The following is a 24,659-nucleotide window of genomic DNA, read 5'->3' as shown; positions in this document are numbered from 1 at the left end:
ACTGGAAACCTTGGTCCACTTCCATATCCTGTGGTTGATCGTGACTTCAAATTACTCTTGAAGATTTTTCTGAGATTCAAACTTGGTTTGCTTGGATTAGAAGCTATTGCCAAACAAACACTACTGTATTAGGAAACTCAGTACTTTAACCATTTTTGCAGGAGGCTGGTTCTGCTATTGGCAAATGATTAAAATAGGTGAAGTACCACTATAATATACATAATATGCATTCACTATTTGTATCCAATGATGCCACTCTTTCTTAGAGCAGTAAGTTCCAGCGTTGTATCATTGTAGATCCAAAGGTCAGATTTCATCACTAAAAATGGAAATTTTTTGTCAAGGTATATCTGAGCTTTATAATGCAAAAATAATTACAAACTTTATGACATAGCCTTCTAAAGGCTTGCTAGGCCTGCAAGCCAGCTAATATCATGTGATAACCATCTATAGCCACGTGATTCATAGCAGTCACAGCTCAGTCCAGTCATATGACATAACAGTTCAGCTTGGTTACAAAGCCAATTTTAGCCAAGACCGTGGCAACACTACACAGGGTGTGAAAACTACAAAAAAAAGTTGAAGATGAGAATGAAATTTAAAGGTTTGAGAATTGTGTTATTGTAACAACTATGCTGGCCAGGTGTCTGATATGGATCATACCAGGAGTTCATTGCATCAAGTGTGGCTACTGGAGCCGCCACCTTGGCAAAGGTTAGCATCTGGAGAATATAATACCAAGTCTAAAATGTCAACTTGCTTTGAAAATCCAACAATTAGCAGATGCTCAAGAAAATGCAGTTAATTTAGTGTATCAGCTTGCACTAGTAGAAGGTTTTGGTACACTGCACAAAGACATAGCTTGTGGGAAGGAACTTCAGAGCAAACTTTGGTTGGTGAGAATTTTTGAGAGCAGGCATTTGAGTTTGAGTTCAAAGAGACCATGTGTTCAAATTTGCAGCATGGGCCTGGGGTCATCCAAGTCCGGATTCTGCAAGTTGATGGCAATGATAGTACTACTACTAGTATAGCTTAAATGTGGAACATAACAGTTAATAATAATATTGATGGATCAGATTGGGAGCTCTTGGGATCTGCTAGTGAGTAGCATAGTAATAGTAGTGTCATATCCATGCCACAGGCAGGCTATGGTTTCCGGACCTCCAAGCAGTTAGAAACCCCCAAGTCCAAACACCTGAATCTTCAGCATTCTCAGAATTGTGCCCCTTGCACTCTGTCATTCAGCATAGCCCTGTACCTCATCCCCACATGGTACTCCGGATATCCGCTCCAACTCTCCTGCCATGGACTTTCAGTCCACCATACATTTCCTTTGTATGTTCTCATATTCTTTATGGACTCTATATTTAGACCTTATGGTACACTCCCCTCAGATATGATTTCTCCTCGCTAAATAGTTGTCTGCATGGAACTCTATACCTACATTAATCCTTACTCCTTACAAACTCCACTCCCTCTGATAGTATATAAGTCATAGCTCCTGTACTCCGTTCCTGCGGTTCAAATGTCAATAAGCTCCTCCACCTTTTACCCAAGTCTCTCTAAGAAATCAATACTCAGTTTTGTGCAATACAAACTCAGTTTATTATGCTGTACCTAAGAAATCAATACTGAAGCATAATAAGTAAATGAAGATACAAAAGAGGCTGTATCTGTTAACCTTAGTTTTGTGCAATACAAACTGAGGTGTAACTATCCTGGAAATGAGCATAAAAATAAGAAGGGAAAAGTCTGAGTGATATATATGTGACACCACCCTGGATACACTCCCCCAGGAAAAGAATCCCAGGTGCTATGTCTCAATAAGACCTTGTATGGCTTGAAACAAGCTGGTAGGTGCTGGTACAACATGTTATGCAACAGCCTAATAAAAATAGGCCTCAAACAATCAGAGACAGACAATGTGGTCTTCTATACACACCAAGCATAACCAAGTTTTGTCACACCCAAAATTGATGAAAAAGCCTGAAAGTAGTTGGAATATTTGGTTGTATTTTTGCACATACAAGATTTTGTCAGAATAATGTATTTTTGTTGACATATTTCCATTGATAATATGTTTTGCATGAAAATATAAAACTTTGTCAACAAAAATACATTATTCTGACAAAATCTTGTACATGCAAAAATACAATCAAATATTCTAACTAATTTCAGGCTTTTTCATCAATTTTGGGTGTGACAAAAGTCGGTTATGCTTGGTGTGACAGACAGAAACGCGACACGCTCACTATTATAGCTGTTTATGTTGACAACATGACTCTCATTACACCATCTACAACCTTAATAACCCATTTGAAGGTGTAAGGACCATTTATATTTTCTTATTGTCTTATCTTTTCGTTCCATGTCTTGGCTCTCAGACACTTTCCCTATTACACCTCCAGCTCTAGGGCTAGAGGTATTCTGTGCTATTTTGCTTCTCATAGCCCTCACAGGCTTTTTTAGCCATTGTTACCACTTCATATCGCAGATCAGAGACTGGATACATTAGGAAAAACCCTTTTGCTATATAGCGCTATATAGCCACCACCTATATATATAAATGCATTCATAGAAACTATAGTACTATCAGTGCAATCATAGCTCTTATAGCTTTTATAGCACAGTAGTAGGCAAAATTTTAACCAAGGGGAGAAGTATCTATAATTCCCTCAAACTCTGGATGAATCTAATAAACTTGTTCAATAATAGAAAGAGGCCAAAAGTGTTTGGAGTCAAGTATATTATTATAGGCAAGATACTATAAGTGCTCTTATAGCCTATAGCAGCCTACATAGCTCCTATAGCTGTAAAGGTCATAGTTATAATATAGTTCAAGGTGCTTAAAAGGGCTAATAAATCATCCAGTATTAATTAATTATGTAGCCTATATTAGTGAAATAGTAGTTTGTATCCCTGATACTCACAAAATAAGAATAATGATTTATCCAAATATAAGTAGTGACAATGAGTAAAAAAATAATCTAAGTCTATGAAAGGTCGATATATATAACCTGTATAATACATTTTATAAGCTCTCATGGTGTAGTGGATAAATGTGATGTGTGGCTGTAGGTTGCTTAGTCACCCAAGAGCTGACTAGCAGGTTGAGAGTTTAACTCCTGTTTGTGTTTATTTTTTTCAATCAGCCACACAACAATTTCCAACATCTATAAGAGCATTTATAGAGCTATATGAGGCTCTATAGATGGCAGAGGTTCTATAACAGGTTTGACCACTATAATAGCTTTATGAGTACTTATAGTGCTATAGAGCTCTATATAGCTACCCCCATTTTTCCTGATGTAGCACTCCCAGCCAGCCAGCACAATGGGTAAGGACTGGTGGTAGAGATCTTGCCAACCAGCTCCAAGTCCCATCAGTGCCTGGAGATATTAATAGACACTTTAGTCAGGATTGTACCTCATCATGAGGATACAGTTCCTGAACATGTGTGACAATACTTATTATTGGTACATTCTCTCACCTGCTCATTAATCCCTGAAGTTGTATGATAGTTATTCTTTTTCTTATTGGATAGTTTCATCCTCAGACTACTTTTCTTTTATTCTACTTCCGGTCTGAGAAATAGACAATTAGCTATAAAAACCCTACATACTCATATATCGTTCTTTAGCTTTTTATTACTTGAATTACCCGCTTTACTCCTCATCAGAAACCTTTGAGTTTACTATCAGTCCTCTACCTGCTATAATCTCTAGCATCTGTTGATCTCAAACTCATTGTACCTCTTACTCCCTGCAAGTGCAGTCGGAGATGGGTATTGTTTTGTTATAGTTTAATGTTGCCTTACAGAAGGCTGACCTTGGTTCCCTCTTCAAAGTAAGCAATTTTGGTGACTTACACTGGACGTTAGGGATTAAAATAAAGCAAGATTGAGATGCTTGCACCATTAGCTTATTCCATCAAGCATACATTAATTCCATCATTGCTTGATTCAACCTAGAATAGGCAAAAATGTTAGCTATGTATACCCATGGTTGCAAACACATACCTAAGCAAAGATCAAGGGCCAACGACTCCAGATTGTGAAGCAGTTGGCTCGCTGATGTATGCTGTGATTGGGACGCAACCTGATATTGCTCACATCATAGCAATCACTTCCCGATTTGTCAAAAACTCTGGTAGGGCCCATTGTGAGGCCATAAAGCAAATAATCAGATACCTAAAGGGGACTTGTGAGCTCTGGCTAATGTATGGACCTGAACAAACCAACCTTATAGGCTATAGTGATGCCAATGGCAGGATGAACAACAATCACAGGGCAATCTCAGGTTATACTGTGATGCTGAACAGAGGGTCAGTATTTTGGTACTCCAAACAGCAGGGGCTTGTGGCCTTATTGACCACAGAAGCCAAGTATGTCGCTGCAACACATGCAACAAAAGAAATCCTGTGGGCAAAGATGTTCATTGAAAAAGTGTTTATAAGTGACTCACCCGCAACTACCCTCTATTGCAATAACCAGTCAGCTATAGCCCTATCCAAGGACAGCCAGTATCATGCGCGGACAAAATACATTGATGTGCAATTGCACTTCATATGTCACACAGTCAAAGAAGGAAAGATTGAGCTGGTATACTGTCTCACAAATGATCTGATCGCTGATACACTGACTAAAGCACTGCCATTATCAAAGGCGAAGCATTTTGCACAAGAGCTTGGGACCATGCAGCTTGAGGGGGAATGTTGGACGTAGAGGATCAATGTAGAGGGTGGAGGATCAATGCAAGCAGCACAAAGTACCTAGAAAGGAAGGGGTATAAGTTGAGGTGGCCTGTGCACCAATATATCCCATCAGTAAAATGTTTTGGTTCCGTCTTACTTATAAAATGGCCTGGTCGCCATGTAGCACCTCAGACTCATCTACGAGTTCTGAGGTGAGACCTTTATGTTTCCCCCTTTCAAGTACCTAGCTAATTAGTATAGCTTTTATCTTATCTAGATCATATCCAATCGATTTCAGGATCAACTTATATGAGCCCAGCTTATATGCCGAAAATATTCAATTTTAGCTTTTTTCAGCCAATCGGAACACAGATATCAAATATCTTCAGCATATAAGTTAGGTTCATATAAGTGGATCCCAACAGTGATTGGGGTTTGCTTATCTTGTCACACATGAGTGTATCTTATCTCGTCATATATATTCAAGATCGTAAACAATTCGGGCTAATCTTTCGCCATGCAACATTGCAACATTGCCAAAACACTTATTTTCAAGGTACCGTAATCTGCACCTGGAACAGATCCGGTGTTAAGTCCCATGAAGCATGCTGTTAGGGTTAAGTATAACAGAAGTATATTGTAGGTCCAGTAAAATGAACCATATAAGATATATATGGAAGGTGAAATTGGTAAAGAGTGATTACACATAAGAGTATATGATTGACTAGACTCAAGGAGAGTAGATCAATACAGCCAAAATGAGTGTATTGTGCGCTAGTCATCCTCTGGAGAGTGAAACGACATAGGCGATAAAGGTGGGTATTCTCCTTCAGCCACGGCCTCGAGATGAGAGAATGGTGGGAGGGCGTGTGATGGGGGCATGTGCTCCAAAGGAGATGAAGGCAGTGGAGGCTGTTAAAAGGCGATAAATCTTAGATCCGGAAAGCCGAACTACTACTCACCACTTTGAAGATTGGGTTTATTGCCGTTTTCAAGTCAATCCCTGAATTTGGAGGATGCCCATATAGCTGCCCGTTACACTCAAAAGACTGGCGAGAACCCGTTTGTGGGGGGTATTGTATTATCTGGGGCACAGCGATATAAGAAGGGTGTTGTGAGACGCTAGAAGATTCTGGAGAATTTTGTGTATTCATCCAGGAAAGTGGTGAAGGAGACAGTGAAAGAAGATTGATAGGCGGGGGGGATGATGTCCCCGATAAAGACGAGGTCGTATCTCTTGACGTTCGGATATCCAAGTCACCGACAAATTGACGTTCTACAGTGATGGAATTGGAAGAACGAGCCGACACAGGAAATTCGTCATATTGCATGCCACCTTGCAACGAAGATGCAGAGGTCATTCGATTAATACTGAATTGGGGAGGTCGATTCCTTATTCGACTTGGTCCTGGATCGCTATCTACGGTTGCGAAAGAAATAGCGGATAATCGCCCGCTGCTGTGTAAATCGGAAGAAGACATGGAATGATCATCATCGAAGTCTCGACGGCGAGCCTTGAACACTCGCTCGTCTCTCCACCATCCGTTGGGAGTCAGACCACCGTCAGAAGGGTTGGAGAATCTTCCTGAGGTTGAATTCAGCACGGGACATGGTATGTTTGTCTGTCCTCGGCTTTGCTGTATCGGACCTGGGGCATCTTGTTGTGCCTTGTGCTCAGTCCCAAGTAATCGTCGTTGATTTGTATTGAGGAGGCTCCCAGAATGCTGCCACTTCCACTCAAGTTCATTCCCCCCCACGGTTTGCATGAGCATCTGGCTACGCTTTTGCATGACGGCACGTGCTTGCTCTCGTTGGGCTCTTTCTACCATTGAGCGACGTTGTTTCTCTGCTTCGCGTTGGAGACGTTCAGCCTCCTTCTTGATCTGTTTTGGATCTTTACGTGGTTCATTCACACGTAATATATCTGCCAATGGGGCACTGTCAAAACCCGATGATTGGGTGCGTTTGAGCGATGGTGTGAAATTTGACGAAGTAGGAACTTCGTCCACTGGTGGAAGAGAATGCTGGTGCGCTTTGTCCGCATGTCCAAACATGCCGCTAAGACCCCATTTGCTGTGCTTCTTTCCAAAGCCAAGCGAAGATAACTTCCCGAGTTTGCTTTGTGATGATGTTTCGCAGGGAACAGCAAGATTCGCATGCATCCCGTAGCCCTGGTCGATGCTCAATTGAGTGGGACCTTCCTGCCTCACATGAGATGTTTGTTGTAGATCCATAGAGTATCCTGCACTATCAGGTTGCGAGAAAGGGGTAGCCATCCGGTCCGACCTGTTTGTGTCGAGATGCCAAGAACCCTGCTCTCGCGATTCTTCCTGTATATCTGCTACACAGTGCAAAATGCCATATCGTGGCAAATCATTGCCGCCTTCCGATGTTACAGAGAGAGCTGGATCGCGTGTACGCAAGGTACTCGATAATATAGAAGGTGAGCTAGGGAAAGGAGATATTTCGGATGTATGCGGTTGGAGGATATTATGGAAGGATTGGTCTGTAGACCTGTCTATCGGGTGATGTGAGTGCGATGGAGAAACAGTTTGCCTTGGGGACATAGTTTGAGAAGATGGCAAGCCTGGGGGAATCGGTGACCTTGATAATGGCGTTAACTGAGGGTGGAGAGAAGGTCCTGGGAGTTGATTATGGTGTAATGCTTCCAGCAGATATGGATGGTTCAAGCACTGGTGGCTTGACAGGCGCAGGGTGGGGTCGTACATAAGTAAGTCGCGAATACATTCGACTAACTGTCGTGGAACTGTGGGGTCAAATAACGTGCTAAAGTCTTTGGGTGGAACCTGCAAAACCGGAAATAAAGAAAGATAAAGATAAACGACATGTCTGCCTACACGGCATGTAAATTATACCTTGGGAAAGGTAAAACCCACTACTTTGGCCATCTTTACTCCATTCGTCCATCGACCACCACCAATTGGTTTGCCTCGTATTCCTGTTCCATAATCTTCGCAGGGATCTCCTAGTACCTCGCATATACGTGCTATCTGGTCTATTTGACCGGAGCCAGGAAATAAAGGCCGGAGATTGACGAGTTCTGCCATGATGGTACCTAATGCCCACATATCCACAGGATTGGAATAATTTCTGCTCAGCAACAGCACTTCAGGAGCGCGATACCACCGCGTGGATACATACTCTGTATATGGCGGCTGACTATCCGTTTCCCTGGCCAAACCAAAATCGGCTAATTTGATGATAGCGACAACATCCTTTTCTGGGGGTGCATTTGAAGGTGCTGTAGGGGATAGAGAAGAGTATTCAAATAGACCTGTAGTTGTTACAAGTACGTTCTCAGGCTTCATATCGCGGTGAAAATAACCAGATGAGTGTATGTGATGAAGCCCGCAGACGATTTGACGGAATATTGAAGCCACAAGACCTCCTGCTAGAGCTCGGCCTTTGCGTGCTTTGATAAGGTGGTAAAGGTTGCCTTCCATGGACTCGAAAACAAAATATAGCTCTTTAGTATCGGGTAGCAGAAAGAAGTCATAGAGCGGTATGATGCACGGGTGAAATGGTATCGCTCGGAGTGACTGGAAGAACATTGTGTGTTAATGAGTGCATCGGGATTCATTCAGGTATACCACCTGCATACCTCTAGTTCCTTGAGTTTTTTGCACTCATCCCAGCCCCCTTCCCACTTCTTCTTCATCCGCTTAACGGCTACAAGGCGTTTATCGACCCATTCAGGTCTGACACCTCCGCCACGTTGCATGGGGGAGAGAGGCGTATTAGGAGGTAGTGTGCCATGCCAATCACATAGCAGTACTGTTCCAAAAGAACCATCACCCAGAGTCTTAAGGGGTGTATAAGAACGAACGGAACCTGTGAATGTTCCAAAGGGGAAAGATTAATGTGGAGACTTGGGTATAAGATGTGCATGGCGAAAGAGAAGTAAGTGACTGACTACTTCGGGAATCACCAACAACCAAGACTCCGCCTTGCATTGACACGGATGGAATACCCGTAACATTTACTGTATCCTTAGATTGCGAGGACACAGAGCGATGAGATGGCGGGGGTTGTGGTGATGCAGGTAATGGGTTGACATTGTGTATGCTGCTATTTGACCCGTATGTGTCAGTGTAGACATCGAGCGCAGAAAGCTTTTCGAAATGAAGTTTGTGCTGGCGAGTCTGAAAGGCATGATTCGTGGCCATGAGTATGTTACCAGAGCATTTCCCGATGATAGCAAAGAAGGCCAGACAGCCTCAACTTTCGGGCGACAAGACGAAGGGAAACTTGCAAATGTCTCGGCTAAAGAAACATGAAACGAGCCAAATTGCCGCGGACAACAACGGGGAATAGCTATCAGAGAAGACGAAGTCAGAAAATGGGTGCCGCTTTACACAATTTGGCCCTTAAAGTGTACTGCCCATTTGGAAACATGGGCATGGTACAAACCTTGCCACGCCTTGTTTTGACAATTATGTAATACCGCAGCGGCAGGTTCGGCCGCAGACTCCTAATATCAGGAAAACGAGGAGCATGTCGGAAAAATCCGTTTAACCAGATCAGACCCTACGAACGTCTGTAACTTACCTGGGCCACCTGATGATCTGAGCCGTTGATGATCAGAATCGGATCAGAATTTGAACAGACTATAATCAGGCGGATCAGGTGGGAAAAGAAGATAAGAGACTGTGTCTGATGAAAAAACATATCGGAACTAGGACAGAAAACAATCAGGCAGATTAGCTGGGGTAAGAGGGATACAAGTGACAGATATTCTCTGACCAGACATGACCAGATCAAAAGAGAGCATGAATGGGTTGAAATAGACCATCAGACAGACTTAGCTCAACGGTTCAAAATGTGACACTTGAGATTTTACTGACAAAACCGGATAAACCCGGTCTCTGCCAAAGCAGCCATTGTTCTCCATGGAGTTTAGCCACCACTCCATGGAGTCATTATACTGTAGCAAGTGGCACCTCCGACTATAAGTAGTAGGGGGTTTAGTATAGGAATACCTCAGTCGTTTCTATAGCCTCTCGGGTGGCGGCTGAGGTATGTTACATTACATTTATTAGAGATCACCTTAAACTAACATATATTATAGTTTCACTTAGGTAAATAATAAAGTCGTTTCTATAGCCTCTCGGGCAGCGGCTGAGTTTCACTTAGTTTTATTATTTACTAGTGGTAGTTAACAATACAAGTAGTCTAGTTGTCAGTTCCCGAAATGTAGGAACATATCACTGTCAATTAAGTCATTTAAATAAAATCGGCCCTCCTTCAGATTGAAAGCCTCAATCATATGAGCTCCCCGAATCAGGGACTTAGCCATGACCAGCTTGAAATCTCTCGCTTCATCATACAAGAGAGCCCCCGACCATCTGGTCCTTGGAATTACATTTGATGGCTTGAATATCTTGACTGACACAATATCAAACAAAGACGACTGAAGGAAACATCGAAAGACGGCTTGGAGTCGAGCAGGAACTGGCTCCAATGTGTCTGTGTTAATAAAAACACAGTCAAAGCGTGATTCTTTATTGAAATTGGGGTTGCAGCGAAGGATGTCCCGTCCTTCGCTCCAGTCCTCGTGTGATTGATACTTGAGATAAATGCATTGATATTTCCTGATCTGTGGAACATGGAACAATGTTAGAGCTGTGAAGTATATGTAAGATCAGCTTACTGTGATGGGACTGTCTCCAACGGCTACATTGCAACTTGAGGCTAAGAAACTCCGCAGACACTTGTTGAATCCTTTGAGGCCCTCGCAATGCTCCATGACTACTGAGCTTGTCAGGTTTGTAGGAGATCCTAGAATCTCAAAGAGATCTAATATAAACCAAATGCTCAGACTTCGTGGGTAAAGCTCTGAGGTGGGCAATCGTTGCTACGAAGGTTTTTAAACTCGAACAGAAGTATAACCAAGGGGGTAATTTTCCCCATCAAAACACCACTACACTTTCCTAGTATAGTGTCCTGCACCATACTTTCCCTTTGTACAATGCTTGTCTTTGTCAACTCGTGTTTTCTAACACTCCCCCTCAAGCGGTACGTAGGCCTAACGCAGCCGCAAAATGTTTCACCTTTGCAGAGGGCAAGGACTTGGTGAGCACTTCGGCTGTCATCTCTTCAGTCGGGCAATAAGTAATCTCGATCTTCCCTTCTTCGATGGCGTGCCGAATGAAATGGTACCGAACATCGATATGTTTGGTTTGTGCATGGTATTGACCGTCCTTCGAAAGCGCTATGGCTGATTGGTTATCACACAGGAGGATGGTTGGTGGTAAGTCTTGATTGAAGAGTTCGCTGATGAACATCCTCGCCCACAGTAGTTCCTTAGTGGCATGCGTTGCAGCCACATACTCAGCCTCTGTCGTTGATAACGCGACAAATTCTTGTTGCTTCGAGTACCACAAGACGGCGCCACCATCAAGCATCATGGCATAGCCTGATATGGCTCGCCTGGTCTCATTCATACTCCCATCTGCGTCGGTGTATCCAGTAAGTGGCTGTTCTTCCGGACTGTATGCTAACCATAGCTCTCTGCTCCCTTTTAGGTGCCGGATCACCCTTTTTGCTGCCTCCCAATGGGCTGGACCTGGGTTCTTGACAAAACAAGAAAGAATTGCAACAACATGCGCGATATCGGGGCATGTGCCAATCGCCGCATACATCAGTGATCCCACGGCCTCTCGATATGGGACGTTTTGCATTTCTGCATAGTCTTCAGGCGTCTTGGGGCTCTGATCTTTACTCAGGTATGTGCTAGCAACCATTGGGATTGCTAACATTTTTGCATCTTCTAGGTTGAAGTGTTTGACAATAGTGTCGAGGTAGCTGCATTGCGACATGTATAAGGTACGTGTGCTCTGTCTCTTTTCACTTCTATTCCTAACATCCAATGTAGTTCCCCCAGGTCACTAACTTCGAAGAGTTTTCCTAGGTCAAATTTCAAACGGTTCATCTCAGTCATTGACGGTGTGACGAGAGTCATGTCGTCTACATGAACTGCAATAATGGTGAGCTCTCCTTCATTGCGCCTATGCAAAACTGCATGATCTGTTTCACAGCGAATTAAACCAATTTTCTGGAGTCCATCACATAGAGTCTGATACCACCTGCGGCCGGCCTGCTTCAGGCCATAGAGTGTCTTGTTTAGGCGTAGGACTTGGGTCTCTTTTCCAGGTGCGTTGTAACCAGGCAGTTGTCGCATGTAGATGACCTCGTTTTCTTCTAGTTTGCCGTTTAGGTATGCACTTTTTACATCCATCTGGTGAGTTTCCCAATCATTTCAAGCAACCATCGCTAAGATGATTCGTAGTGATGCCATCTTTGCAATGGGGGTAAATGTGTCGAAATAGTCTATTCCTCCCACTTGGCTGTAGCCTTGTGCTACAAGCCTTGCCTTGTACTTATTGATGGATCCTGACACTGTTTTCTTTAGCTTGAACACCCATTTACTCCCTACAATGTTTGCATCTTTGGGTCTCTCAATGTAAGTCCATGTTTCTGCTACTTGAAGCCTGTTCAATTCCTCATTGATCGCTTCTTCCCATTTTGGCCAGTCTGGGCGCTTTTGGGCTTCTTCAATAGTTCTGGGTTCAACGCCTTCAAGATCTGCCATGCGTGCCACCATGGCTACATTTTGGGCGAGATCCCTTAGCACTTCATTATCTCTCTCTTCCTCATCTCTCCCATCCGGATCGTCGACGTTCAGTTGGATGCCTTTGGGTAAGGTGGGTCCGTCCGTTATTTCCAGATACTGATCCTTTTCCTTGTAGGAGGTCGCGAACATATTGGGTTGGCTGGCGAATGCGAGTACTTCGACACGGAGCAACTATAGGTGGAGGTGGAAGAACTGGAGCTGGTAGGATGGGATCAGGATCAGCTTGATCTTGATCCCGAGGGTAGAGTGGGTCAGGGATTGCTTGGGGATTGGGTGAATCGGGATGAGGTATGTGATCACTAATTTCTACAATGTCACTCTCCTTTGGCGCTTGGTCCAGGACATCATACTCCCCCTCAAGCCCAAAGGGAGGTTTGTTGTCAGCATCTACAGGAACATTCCCGACGTCGAAATGTACTGAGCGCTCAACAGTGACTGAATGATTCTCTGGCCAATAGATGCGGTGTCTGAGACTTTCGGTATCAAAACCGACCCAGTGACCCCTCCTAGCTCGGCTCTCAAGCTTTGAGCCAGTTGTGTCATGCACAAGTATGTTGCAGCCCCATTTGTGTAGGCCAGCAAGATCCGGCTTGACACCATGTGCCGCTTCAAATAGTGTCATGTTGTCTAGTGCCTTGGTGGAGGTGCGGTTCTTCAACTAACATGCATGTTTGATGGCTTCCCCCCACAGGAATTTTGGCAGGCCACTGCTAAGTAAGAGGGCACATACTTTCTTGAGTAGGGTACGGTTCACGTGCTCTGCAACACCGTTCTGTTCGGGGGTGTTGTGCACTGTGAGTTTCCTCATAATTCCTCTATCTCTCAGATAGTCACTAAACGCATTGCTCATATATTCGCCACCCCTGTTGCTATGTAAGACTTTGATTGCTGCATTCATGTGGTTGCGGACCCAGGCCTCATACATTTGGAATTGACGGAAAATGTTGGATTTATTGCACAGTAGATAAACATGTGTTTTGCGTGTCTTATTGTCCGTAAAGGCAACATAGTACCGTTTTCCACCCAGCATTTCGACTGGTGCAGGTCCCCATAGGTCGGTGTGGATCTCCTGGCCATATTCCTGTGCACGCTCACCCAGTTTCACTTTAGGGATTGCCTCGCGCTTGCCCTTGGCGCGGACACAAGTTTCACAGAAAGTGTTTGTTTCCCTATCCTCCAGGAGTTCTACCCCATGGATCAAGCCCTTCGACACCATGCACTTTGCTGCATCAATGGCTATATGGCCAAGGCGCTTGTGGAGTTCAGTGGCAGATATGCGCTCAACAGCTGCATTGGTGCTTTTGTGGCGAAGATTTGTGCCTCGCAACTGGTACACACCACCTACTTTAGGTATGCGTCCTCTTATTTTTCCTCTTGGGTCATAGATAACGCATTCGCTTTTCGCAAAGACGGCCTTGTAGCCTGCCTTATCCATACAGCCTATGGAAACTAGGGTGTAGGCCAAATTTGGTGTGTATAACACGTCTCTCAGGCGCACTTGCATGTCTTTATGGGCGCCGTTGGGGACACTAATCATCATATCCCCTGTTCCTACAGCAGAGAAGGAGTCTTGGTTCGCCACGCTTATAGGGTAAGGTGCAATTGTGCGGTAATTGAGTAGGAGGTGTTGATGGGGGGTGAAGTGGCTCGTAGCGCTGGAGTCATAGATTTCAATGGGACTCTTGGGCCTCGCGTTCATGGCGAGTTGGTGAGTGAGGGCGCTCCATGCGCCTTCTTCTTCAATATCTGATAGGCTTGCACCATCGCATTGGACGTGGACAGCAAGGTTCACCTTTTCAGGCTTCTTTCCCTTTGCATTGCCCGTTTGCCCCTCTTCTTTCTTGTTTCCTGGTGAGTCCCCTTTTGACTCATTCTTTGTGGAGCGCTCACGCTTCTCACTGGGGCACTGGTGTGACCTGTGTCCCTTTCCACCGCAGTTCCAGCATTCAAGCTCGCTGGTATCCTTGTCGTCTCTGCCACCAGATGATTTTCCTTCCTTGTAGCAACCTCTTCCGCCTCGACTTCCACATTTGGACGATCATTGTCCTCCGGTGGCTGACATAGCGATGTCCTCGGATTTTGCTGTTGGGCGTTTTCTGAATATGGTCTGTCGGTCGTATTCTTGGAGAAGGTACAAGATCAGTGTCTCTGGGTCCAAGGTCTGCTTTGACATATGGGCAGACACTGACAGGTGCGACACGTAGGTGGCGTATGACTGCGGCAAAGACATGATGATGCTGGAGGTGAGTTCTTTGTCTACTAGTTGGACTCCTGCTGCGCTGAGCTGTTCCCATAGCACGTGAATCTTGTCCAAATATGCGCACAAGTCTCCTTTCTCGGTGCAGTGTAGGTTCGACAACCTTTCTCTTAGCTTGGACTGAACTAGCTCCATTGTGTTCTCGTTTTCTTGACAGATCATGATCCACATGTCGGCGACGGTGGGCTTGTTTAGGATCCTTCTTAGCGTCAAATCAGGTATGGTGCGACCTAATATATTTATATTTTGCACGCGGTACTCCTTTTTTAGCCAGGCATCAAGTGCTTCTTGATCAGCCTTGCTGACTGTTGCAGGAGGAGATGTCGTCGCTGTGGCCTGGCCAGCAGTCTGGCTAGTGGTCTGGGATAGTGGTATCGGCCTTTTTGCTGTGCCATGGAGGTGCTTGACGCAGTCTAGGTCAGCAAGGGCCCATTTGAGGTGAGTTTTGTACATCGACCAATTTGAGCCATCCGGCTCGAGCTTTGGCACCCCAAGGGTGTCTTTTTCAGGGTACGTTGTCTCACTCGCAGGGCTCATAACCTCAAAGAGATCTAATATAAACCAAATGCTCAGACTTCGTGGGCAAAGCTCTGAGGTGGGCAATCATTGCTACGAAGGTTTTTAAACTCGAACGAAAGTATAACTAAGGGGGTAAATTGCCCCATCAAAACGCACGGGCCATCCTACCACTACACTTTCCTAGTATGGTGTCCTGCACCATACTTTCCCTTCATACGGTGCTTGTCTTTGTCAACTCACGTTTTCTAACAGAATCCAGTGGTTATTGGGGGTAGGTTGTGTTGACCTCTGGTCATCATTGCTGCCAGCGTCATCTCCTAAGTCTTGGTCCTCAGTGTCGTTATGGTGGGCTTTATCATGGTTGTCGACAGTCATTCGTATGTGGGCGATGGCTTCCTGGTTCTCGTCAATGCAATCCATCTGTGGAAACTGAGCATCGGGCTTTTGGTACACATAAATATGTTTGCTTACCTGGCTGTCTGTATCTTTCCGGTTTGTCTGCTTGTAGGCTTCTTGCGCCTCTTGATGAAAGCCCTCGCTGACTCGTGTGTTGTAGTTATCTGTCGCACCTTTCTGCCGGATTTCTGTGAGAATATGATTTATGGCGTGTTGCTTGCTAAAGTGGAAGTCCTTCTTGTAATCATTTGAAATGTGCTGTATTATAAGAACCATTAGGAAACAATCAAGACACATGTAGAACTGCTACTCACTTCACAACATTGTTCATATTGAATAATATATTGTTTTAGCTGGTGTGTCCTCCCTTCAGTCATACAATTGAGGCCAATCATGAGCCTATTTAGCATAGGCTCGGATACCATGTACTAATGTTGAGTTCTTGGGGAGAATTTGGACGATACGTGGGAGGATGCACTAGAAGGACAGAAAAGTCAGTGTATAGTGCTCATAAATAAAGTATTAAGGACTATGCACCTTGAGTATATCATAAAATACTTGACCATCCGCATATTCGACTGTGGTGACATTCATGAAGTGTTTGAGTCCAGGCGATCTTAATACATTCTGCATGCTATATATCCCGAGTTTTAGTGAGACATCAAGTGTGACGTGTAGTTAAAACTTACTTTCTGGCCATATGGCCTTTGTTTCCGTTTTCTGCTAACACTGTGAGGAGGAGTGGCCAGATGTGCTTACCCCATTTTCCTAGATCATTGGAGTGTAATTTATTGTATGAAATGGAACAATATGGGTCTGAGTGGTTGAGTGACCAAAAAGAGTTCTGTAAAAAGCTAGTTAGTGGAAGATAATAAAGAGACGGGGATAAAAACTTGGTTGCATGTAATATGTGGGCTTGTAAGATTTGTTCAGCCTCTGTTTTATTTGATGCTGTGATTGAACACTCGTACACCTTCTCCATGTTGTCAGTTGTGCAACACTGGAAATTTCCACATAGTTTGGTTAAATTGACATGGCAGACAAGGCATTTTGGGCATGGAAATTTGGCCAGGGCTGCACGTGTAGCCGTTAGCACACAGCTTTCTTCACCTTCAACAGACTTGACTGGTATTTCTGGATGTATCACTCTATCAACTTTGTCACCACAAGCCATTGCTTCTCCGAAGTGTGCAGGCCATTGTAGTGAGTGAAATATGACTTCAACAACCTTGTGGTAAACTTCACGCTTGAAGCACTGCCATTTAATGGTATCAGCAGTGTTTCTGTCAGATGGGTCAGCTGGGTCCAAAGGCTGTAAAAACAATGCAATAAGAAGCCTCTGTGTAGCAGGAAAAAACACTCACAATGGGCATACACCCTACAAGAACACCCCCTCCATTTCCCGACACATTTCTTACCCCCCGCGGCAAAAATAGTGGACGAATAATTATAGGGTGCTTCTTGACCCGCTTAGTGATGTTCCCTTTGTTGAGCCAGAGAGAGATCGGTAGAAAGCAATGTGGTGGTTCTTCTTATGGAAAGGATTCCTGCATTCAAATTAATCCACATCAGAAAGCATGTAAATGTATATACCATATATTTACCTGTACGTCCCACCATATGTTGGCTGTATTGAACTTGTTGTATATGCGTTCTTTCAAGACTATCCTACCATTTTGGTGACAATAATATTTGCAGCAAGGATGCCAAAGGATGAGAGGCGCTAATGTCTCATCCATAATCCAGTTGCGATAGATTCTCCACGAATCTCAATACTGAAACTTGAAGTAATGAGTTTCTCCTAGATAACATGCAGAAATGTTGCCTTCTTGAACTGAAAGAAAGATTAGAAGTGTCATTTTTGAGGGTCGTCTTTGCCCGCCTGGACATATTGCGCACATGCTACTTGTAAAGTCTTCTCAATGTCTGCATAGTTCCGAAATGTAATGTTAGTATTATCTATCACAACACAATGGGATCCGCACCCGTGTACAGTGATTCTAGACTTTCTGGGCATGCAACCAATCAGTATGCTTTCCAAGTACACCTTGGTAGCTTAGTTGGTAAAACACCAGACCATGAAAGCTGGAGTCCCAGGTTCAAGCCCTGGCCAATGCATGTTTTCTCATACTATAAACAAATGTCATAATTTGTCATTATCTGCCCATCAATGATGTATCCCAAATAACTGTGTGTTTACCATTGCTTTACTTAATAATCCCTTGACCACTGTTTCCACATATTCAAAGTCGGCAATGATTGCAAAAGGGCGCCCATGGTTTGATCTCCAACACAGAGCCAAGTCCAGCTTTGTGGTTACCTTGATCAGCTGAAGGGATAACACTGTCAAGGGGAATTATGACTAGGTCGTGCTTCCCACTTTGAGAATGGTGGACAACTTGAATAAAAGTTGCACTTGATATCTGTTGGACATTGGTTTCATTGTTACCAGATTCTGCTAAGTCAAGATTCAAGTCTGTCAGGCACAGTTGAAAGACAAAATGAAACAAAATATTCCTGTACCGCTGATTGGAGGACCCAATTCAACCTCGTCATTGACTTGAGTCCAGTCTCCATCAGCCTGATAAGACGCACAGAACTGTAAGTTTAAGAAGTTGAAAAAGAGAGACATTAATACCTCAACAGTTTTATTTCTTTTTTTATTTGGCTCCTTGAGTGATCTCCCTAAGCACCGTTTCTCTGAATTGTTTTCTGACAAAACCAGATAAACCCGGTCTCTGCCAAAGCAGCCATTGTTCTCCATGGAGCATAGCCACCACTCCATGGAGTAACCATTGTTCTCCTAGGAGTCATTATACTGTAGCAAGTAGCACCTCCAATTATAAGTAGTAGGGGGTTTAGTATAGGAATACCTCAGTTGTTTCTATAGCCTCTCGGGCAGCGACTGAGTTTCACTTAGTTTTATTGGGTTATGAGCCCTGGTGCACAAAAGCTATGCAGGAAATAATTCTTATTTGAAACGGCAACCTCAGAACCATGACCACAGCATGCGATACATCCACATGTCCAGTTCTCACTGGACCCAACAATTTTCAGATATGGAAACTCTGGATCATCTCAAAGCTACGTCGGGAAAAAGTTCTCCGGGTTGTTACCGGAGAGGAGCTTAAGCCCTCACCAGGAAAACCTACCTCCTCAGAGGATCCAGAGATCACCTGGATACTTAAGGATAAGAAGGCACATGGAATCATCCAGGACCACATCTCTGATGCCCTCCTAATGAGGACTGGAGACCTCACCAGCTCCAAGGAGTTATTTGATAAATTTGTCTCACTCCATCAGACATCCAACATTGCCTCAGCCTTCTATTCATTCCAGCAACTCACAAAATTGTCCTGGGATGGGACATCACCTATTCAGGACCACATTAGGAAAATCTGGACAATTGATTCACACCTCTCCGGAATGAAATCAGGAGTTGATACCAAACTCATGGCCTTCGCTCTTCTCCAATCTCTCCCATGCACTCCTGAATGGCAAATATTTCAGTCATTGGTAATCAACACGATTGAAGAAAATAAACTTACCTTTGATGCAGTTGAGATCAGGATCACTGCAGAAGTTGCACAACAGTCAGGAAAGGCCCCTGGAGGTTCCGAATCAGCACTCAAATCCGAGGAGAAGTGGTGTGACTTCCACAAAGTCAAATCACACAACACCTCAGAGTGTTGAACACTTCAGTCAGCTGGAAAAAGTCAAAGGAAAAAGGGAAAAGAAAGACACAAGGATAAAAGAAAAGAGAAGGAAAAGGCAAATACGGCAGAGCAATCATCTGGATCTGACTCCGAGGAGGAACAGAGTCATATTGCATTGCAACATGTACATATTTACAAGCCACTTGCTAAATGCATTCAAGCTTACCTTGTGTCGGAACCCGATAAGACCAAAACAACAATTATTATTGACTCCAGAGCAACATCCCACATGGTCCCTCACCGCTCTTGGTTTGAGCCAGGAAAATACCATGTTCTGCATCCTCCGAGGACAATCAGTTTTGGGGATGAATCCTCTGTAAATGCCATTGGCATTTGAACAGTAATCCTACAAGCAACTGTTGGCAAAAAGGACTACAATATTGCACTGTCAAATGTCTTACTTGTGCCAAACTTCAAGTTAGCACTCATCTTTGTCCACAAATTGTCCAAAACGGGGTTATCAACACTTTTTCCAGCAGGGTCAAATGCTTGTGAAGTTCGGAAAAAAGAGGAACTTATCCTCACTGCCTTACACAAGCGAGGACTTTATCACATCCAAGCAAAACCTGAAATCAACCTGGAGTCAGCTTTTGCAGCAGTAGATGTAAATTTATTGCACAGGAGAATGGGACACATTGGAATGGACCGCTTGCAATGAATGGTTACAAAAAGACAGCTCCAGGACATAGACACCCTTACCGGAACCCCGGAGTTTTGTGTAAAGACCCTAGCTGTTATGCCGGTAACCCGAGCAGTGTAGGACTTAAATCACACAACAAGTGTTTGACAAGCAAGTATAAGAGTAAATCTACAACTAGGGTATGTACATGGATATCGTGCTAGTTATATAGAAGAAGGCATGAGGCTACGGTGAGGTATGACGCAGCGTATTGGTAAGTAACATGTGTAATGCGTGAGGCTGATTGGTAATGAGTATTACTAATGTGTCACGTGATTACTAGATAAGATAAGATCAAAGAGAGATTAGATTAGGTGAGATAATAGTCTCTATCTCGCGATTAGATAAAAAAGATGAGTCAGATGGATACGATCGTGACATTTTGTGAACCTTGTGCTTTAGGAAAGATGAAGAAATTACCTTTCAAGTCCACAGGAGGAAACTGAGCCAAGCGCCCCATACAAATTGTGCACACAGATGTTGGAGGACCAATCAAACCAACTTCCAGGGAGGGTTTTCGGTACTGGATTATCATTGTAGATAATTTCTCCAAATTTCCATGGATATATTTCCTAAAACATAAAAGTGAAGCACTGGAACAATACAAGCAATGGAAAGAAGATGTCCAAACATTCTTCCAGACTCATTTGGGAGAAGAAAACTTCACTCCACTATACACAGAATTCCTCCGGAGCGATGGGGGAGGAGAATATACTGGCAATACATTCAAAAATCAACTCCGAGGAGATGGTGTCATCCAAGAAATTACAGCTGCAGATACTCCGGAACAAAATGGCATTGCAGAATGCATGAATCAGACATTGGCTACATTAGCAACCACTATGCTCCATGATTTCAAGCTCCCAAAGTCATTTTGGGTAGATGCCATGTAAACAGCTGCATATATCACAGCACGCCACTCAGCATCAGGACTCCATGGAAAGACCCCATATGAAATACTGTTTAAAAGGAGTGTTGATCCAACTTTGTTTTGCCCTTTCAGATGCCAAGCATATGCCTTGATTCCAAAAGACAAAAAGCAAGGGAAGTTTTACTCCAAGGGGCGCAAAGCCATAATGATTGGCTATAACAACCAAGATATACTCTGGCGCACACAGGAACACACTATAGAGAGAGATGATGAGGGAGTGGTTACCCCTTAGAATGCAGAGAGTTAGTTGGTATACAACAGGAGGACTCGCTGAGGAGTCTCCGGGATCTATTGGGGTATATATACTACTACAGGTTTTGTTTGTACATGTGTATTATACAGTCGATAGAGACAGTGGCTGATGATGTCATGGGGCCTAGCCCGCATGGCCAGCTCCATTGTGTGAGAGAGTTGTGTCTAAAAATAAGAAGAAGAAAGGCAACGCGGCGTGAGAAAGGGAAATGCCGTGTGGCACCCTGTGTAAAGGCTAAAGTACAAGGTTAAGGCGGAGAATAAAAGTAAAGGGAAAGTCCAAAAATGTGTTACCGTAACATTGGCTACACACATGGAAAGCAAGCCTATCCTCAATGATCCCACCATTGCTTGATACCTAGGGATCAGCTTACAGACAGTCAAGCACACTCACCAGACCTATCGCCAGACAGCAACACTTGAATGAAGGCCAGTTGCCAGTGTTCAACCTCAAAAACTCAGTAGTCTGGAAGCCACTGTGAGTTTTTTTTTGCTTTTTATCTTTAGCTCATTTTTTTGATACTTATTGCTCCAAGTCACTTGAAGGATGTATTGAATGGCAGCCGGAGATGCTCCTGAGGGAGTTACAAGAGCAGTTGAGGGAGGTATGTGGTGTGGAGGTCCATCTATCAACAATCCTTAGAACCCTGCAGAGGCAAGGGTTTACCATGAAAAAGGTGAGTAAATCAGTTCCTATTGACTGATACTAACTATTATTTCTAGGTTACCCGTTCAGCATGCAAGTATGATGAAGACAACAGGGCCATCTTCAAAATACTTGTTGGGGAGCATTTTTGACGCGATCAGCTGGTCTTCGCAGATGAAACTCACTTTTACAGGCACACCCTGCACCGCCCCTATGCTTGGGCTCCTCAAAATCACTGTGCTCGACATTGTGACTTCTTTGTTCGTGGTACACGGTACTCAATACTTCTTGTCATGTTGCTGGATGGGTTATTGCACTTAGAAGTACTTGATCATTCTTTCAAAGTGCCAGAGTTTCTGAATTTGTTGAGGGTGTCTTAGGCCATATGCAGCCATGGCCACTCTCCAATTCTGTTTTAGTGATTGACAACGCAACAATCCATAAGGTCCCAGGCATTTGAGAACTAGTAGAGTCAAGGCAAGTACTTTCCCCTCTTCTATTCCTGCTACTAATGTTGGTGTTTCATTCAGGGGGATGTGTCTATAATACCTCCCATCATATTCCCCAAATTTAAATCCTATCAAAGAGGCCTTTTCATCTGTAAAAGCCTGGCTTTAAAACAACCACAACTATGTCCTAGGGAATATATTGCATAGGCCAACAATAGATAAGTTTGTGTTTCCATAAGTCTAATCGCTGACTTTGTCCTCCTTGTCTCTGTCCTTGTCCTCCTTTCCATCGGCATCATCAGCATCATCAGCATTATCAACTTTGTCAAACTCCAGTTCTGATCCATCTGATCCAATCTCGATAACCTCCAAGCTCTTATTATGCCTTCTTTTCTTTTCCAGAATGACAGGGAGGCTCTTGACTTCACTTAGATATATAGCCAGCTCGTCTTTGCTACCATGTAACCCAAATACTGACATAACCGTCCGTTTTGCATAACTTTTCAGTATGGTGGCGTGGTTGGTCCCCATACCACCTACCTTACTCAATGATCCAAGCAGCGCCATAAGGATCTGGTCAATTGTCACAATCTCAGCCAGCCACAAGTTCTCTAATAGGCTATCAAAGTGTTTGGCTGGCAGTTCCTTGTGTATATAACTCACAACATACCCGGTACTGGGATATTTAGTTCCTTTTACACTCACAGGCGAAGTGTCACGCGATGTAGGTGTTATTGAGTGTATCAGCGACTCCCCTTTGCACATCCACGATGGCTGAGTGCTGGGAGGAGGGCTTGGAGTACTTGGAGTGTGGGACCTACTAGGAGTAATATTTTTGATTGTTACATGGACATTGGGTGACCTGCTTGACACACACTGTCATTTGCTTGACGTGCAGTCAAATTCTAGGCAGTGCGGTGGGCCATAAACCATTGCTTGTCTGAGCAATTAATTACTAACATCAGCATCTTTTTGCAGCTGCTACAAAACCAAACTCACAATTTGTTTAGCCCATAAAGTCATCTCCTTGTGGCTGAGGCGGCAGTGGTTATCCATACCATGCTTCCTGTTGATGAAGCAATGGCCATGTTGCATTTTGCATTGGATGGACATCTCAAGGATCTTGAATGCCTTGAGCTGCGAGGTGAACTCTGGGTTGGGTTTGGGTGGGACATTATCAGTGCGGCTGCGCTTCTTGTCTTTGTTAGCTGCTGTAGAGTTTGGAGGCCTGTTTTGTGTCTTTAAGCAATTACATGGTGAGTGTATCATCAATACTTGATGAAGAACTGATTACATTTTTTATTTCCAGGGACACAGCTTGTGTACAAGCATTCTTTGCCTTATTTGCAACTCTTTCCATTGCCGCCTTGAAGTCGTGCTCATTATCCATATACAATGGCTTTCCAGTATCCCCGGACACCTTGTACACAAGCTGGTCCTCCTTGCTGTGGACCTTGATCAGCTTTGCTCCCTTGCTGTAAAACTCGTCCTCCATGTTGGTCACAGCGCTGAAGTCTCTCTTGGCTTCACCATCAACAACCTTGGTTGTAAATACAAAGCTACACTAGGTGACTAAAATAAAATATCATGTTGGGAAAATGTGCTTACCACCAGGGCGAGGCTCTGCATTAGGATGATGGGCCCTTGCAGGCTCAAGCTGCTGTTGAATTGGGCGGCCTACGGGCAGATTGGGTAGGGACAGGCGGCTCCTCAACCAACATCACATATTGTGGTGCACTGCCAACAGGCTGCATAAGCAGCTGTGATGGAATTCCGTATGGCTGCATGCCATGTGCTATGGGCTGCATCAAAGGCGGCAGGTAGTGCATGGCAAAATAATGACCTCCTTGCCTGATTGCCATTGCATAGAGGTCCGTAGGATGCTGTGGGTTGTGGGCAGAGTGCAGAGAGGGGCCACATTGATACTGGGCTTGATAGAGTCAAAATTAGGCATTTGGTTGTTGAAGTGTTGGGGGTTGGGTTGGGAGGACATTCAATAGTGAGTACCTTCCTTAGCAGTATCTCATATTTATATTCTACCTTACAGCCAATCTGCCACATCTGTGTGCTACGCGTTTTGCCAATAATTATGCTTTGGCACTATTGTTCAACACAAAATATCTGTCCTCCTTACTTGTAATAGTTAGCTCAGGTGGCATTAACCAGGCTTAGGATACAGTCTCCTTATATTCTGGGAATTTATATTTTTCAAGTCCGCCTGTATGCAATTACTGACATGTCTAACAATCTGCAATTAGCTGTAAGCACATCCCCATCACTTAGGCCTCATTCAGCCAACAAATAAACTGAATTTGAAGTCAGTTTGGGTGGGTCATGTGACTGTCCCTGAAAATCCGAGTGAACCTTTGCTTAGAGATATTTGCGATGGCACCGATAAGATTATCATCACGCCGCAACCGCTATAGATCCTCAAGTTCAGCAAGTAAACCATCAACGTGTAACAACCA

At 44.0% G+C, this 24,659-nt stretch overlaps 3 protein-coding genes across 3 annotated transcripts; all 3 read right to left on the bottom strand.

Annotated features, from left to right (window-relative positions):
• Nucleotides 1-5,466: 5,466 nt before the first annotated feature.
• Nucleotides 5,467-8,879, bottom strand: SERLADRAFT_432239 (uncharacterized protein; the record flags this gene model as incomplete). The annotated part of the gene is made up of 5 exons (XM_007312469.1): nt 5,467-5,604; nt 5,655-7,499; nt 7,569-8,252; nt 8,315-8,544; nt 8,627-8,879. 5 exons carry the CDS (start codon nt 8,877-8,879, stop codon nt 5,467-5,469), a joined length of 3,150 nt encoding a protein of 1,049 aa, XP_007312531.1.
• Nucleotides 8,880-15,439: 6,560 nt separating this feature from the next.
• Nucleotides 15,440-16,692, bottom strand: SERLADRAFT_404725 (uncharacterized protein; the record flags this gene model as incomplete). Its single annotated transcript, XM_007312468.1, has 7 exons — nt 15,440-15,472; nt 15,594-15,776; nt 15,833-15,885; nt 15,941-15,995; nt 16,056-16,152; nt 16,208-16,286; nt 16,629-16,692. The coding sequence occupies 7 exons, from the start codon at nt 16,690-16,692 to the stop codon at nt 15,440-15,442; spliced, it is 564 nt and encodes a 187-aa protein (XP_007312530.1).
• A 5,739-nt stretch (nt 16,693-22,431) lies between these two features.
• On the bottom strand, nt 22,432-24,053 carry SERLADRAFT_404724 (uncharacterized protein; the record flags this gene model as incomplete). Its single annotated transcript, XM_007312467.1, has 6 exons — nt 22,432-22,810; nt 22,855-22,883; nt 23,191-23,430; nt 23,486-23,755; nt 23,800-23,868; nt 23,916-24,053. The coding sequence occupies 6 exons, from the start codon at nt 24,051-24,053 to the stop codon at nt 22,432-22,434; spliced, it is 1,125 nt and encodes a 374-aa protein (XP_007312529.1).
• Between the last annotated feature and the right edge of the window lie 606 nt (nt 24,054-24,659).

The sequence above is a fragment of the Serpula lacrymans genome, assembly GCF_000218685.1.
Source record: "Serpula lacrymans var. lacrymans S7.9 unplaced genomic scaffold SERLAscaffold_1, whole genome shotgun sequence".
NCBI classification, from domain to species: Eukaryota; Fungi; Basidiomycota; class Agaricomycetes; order Boletales; family Serpulaceae; genus Serpula; species Serpula lacrymans.
Note: the sequence above shows the minus strand (reverse complement) of the source record. Positions and strands in the feature narration are given on the sequence as shown.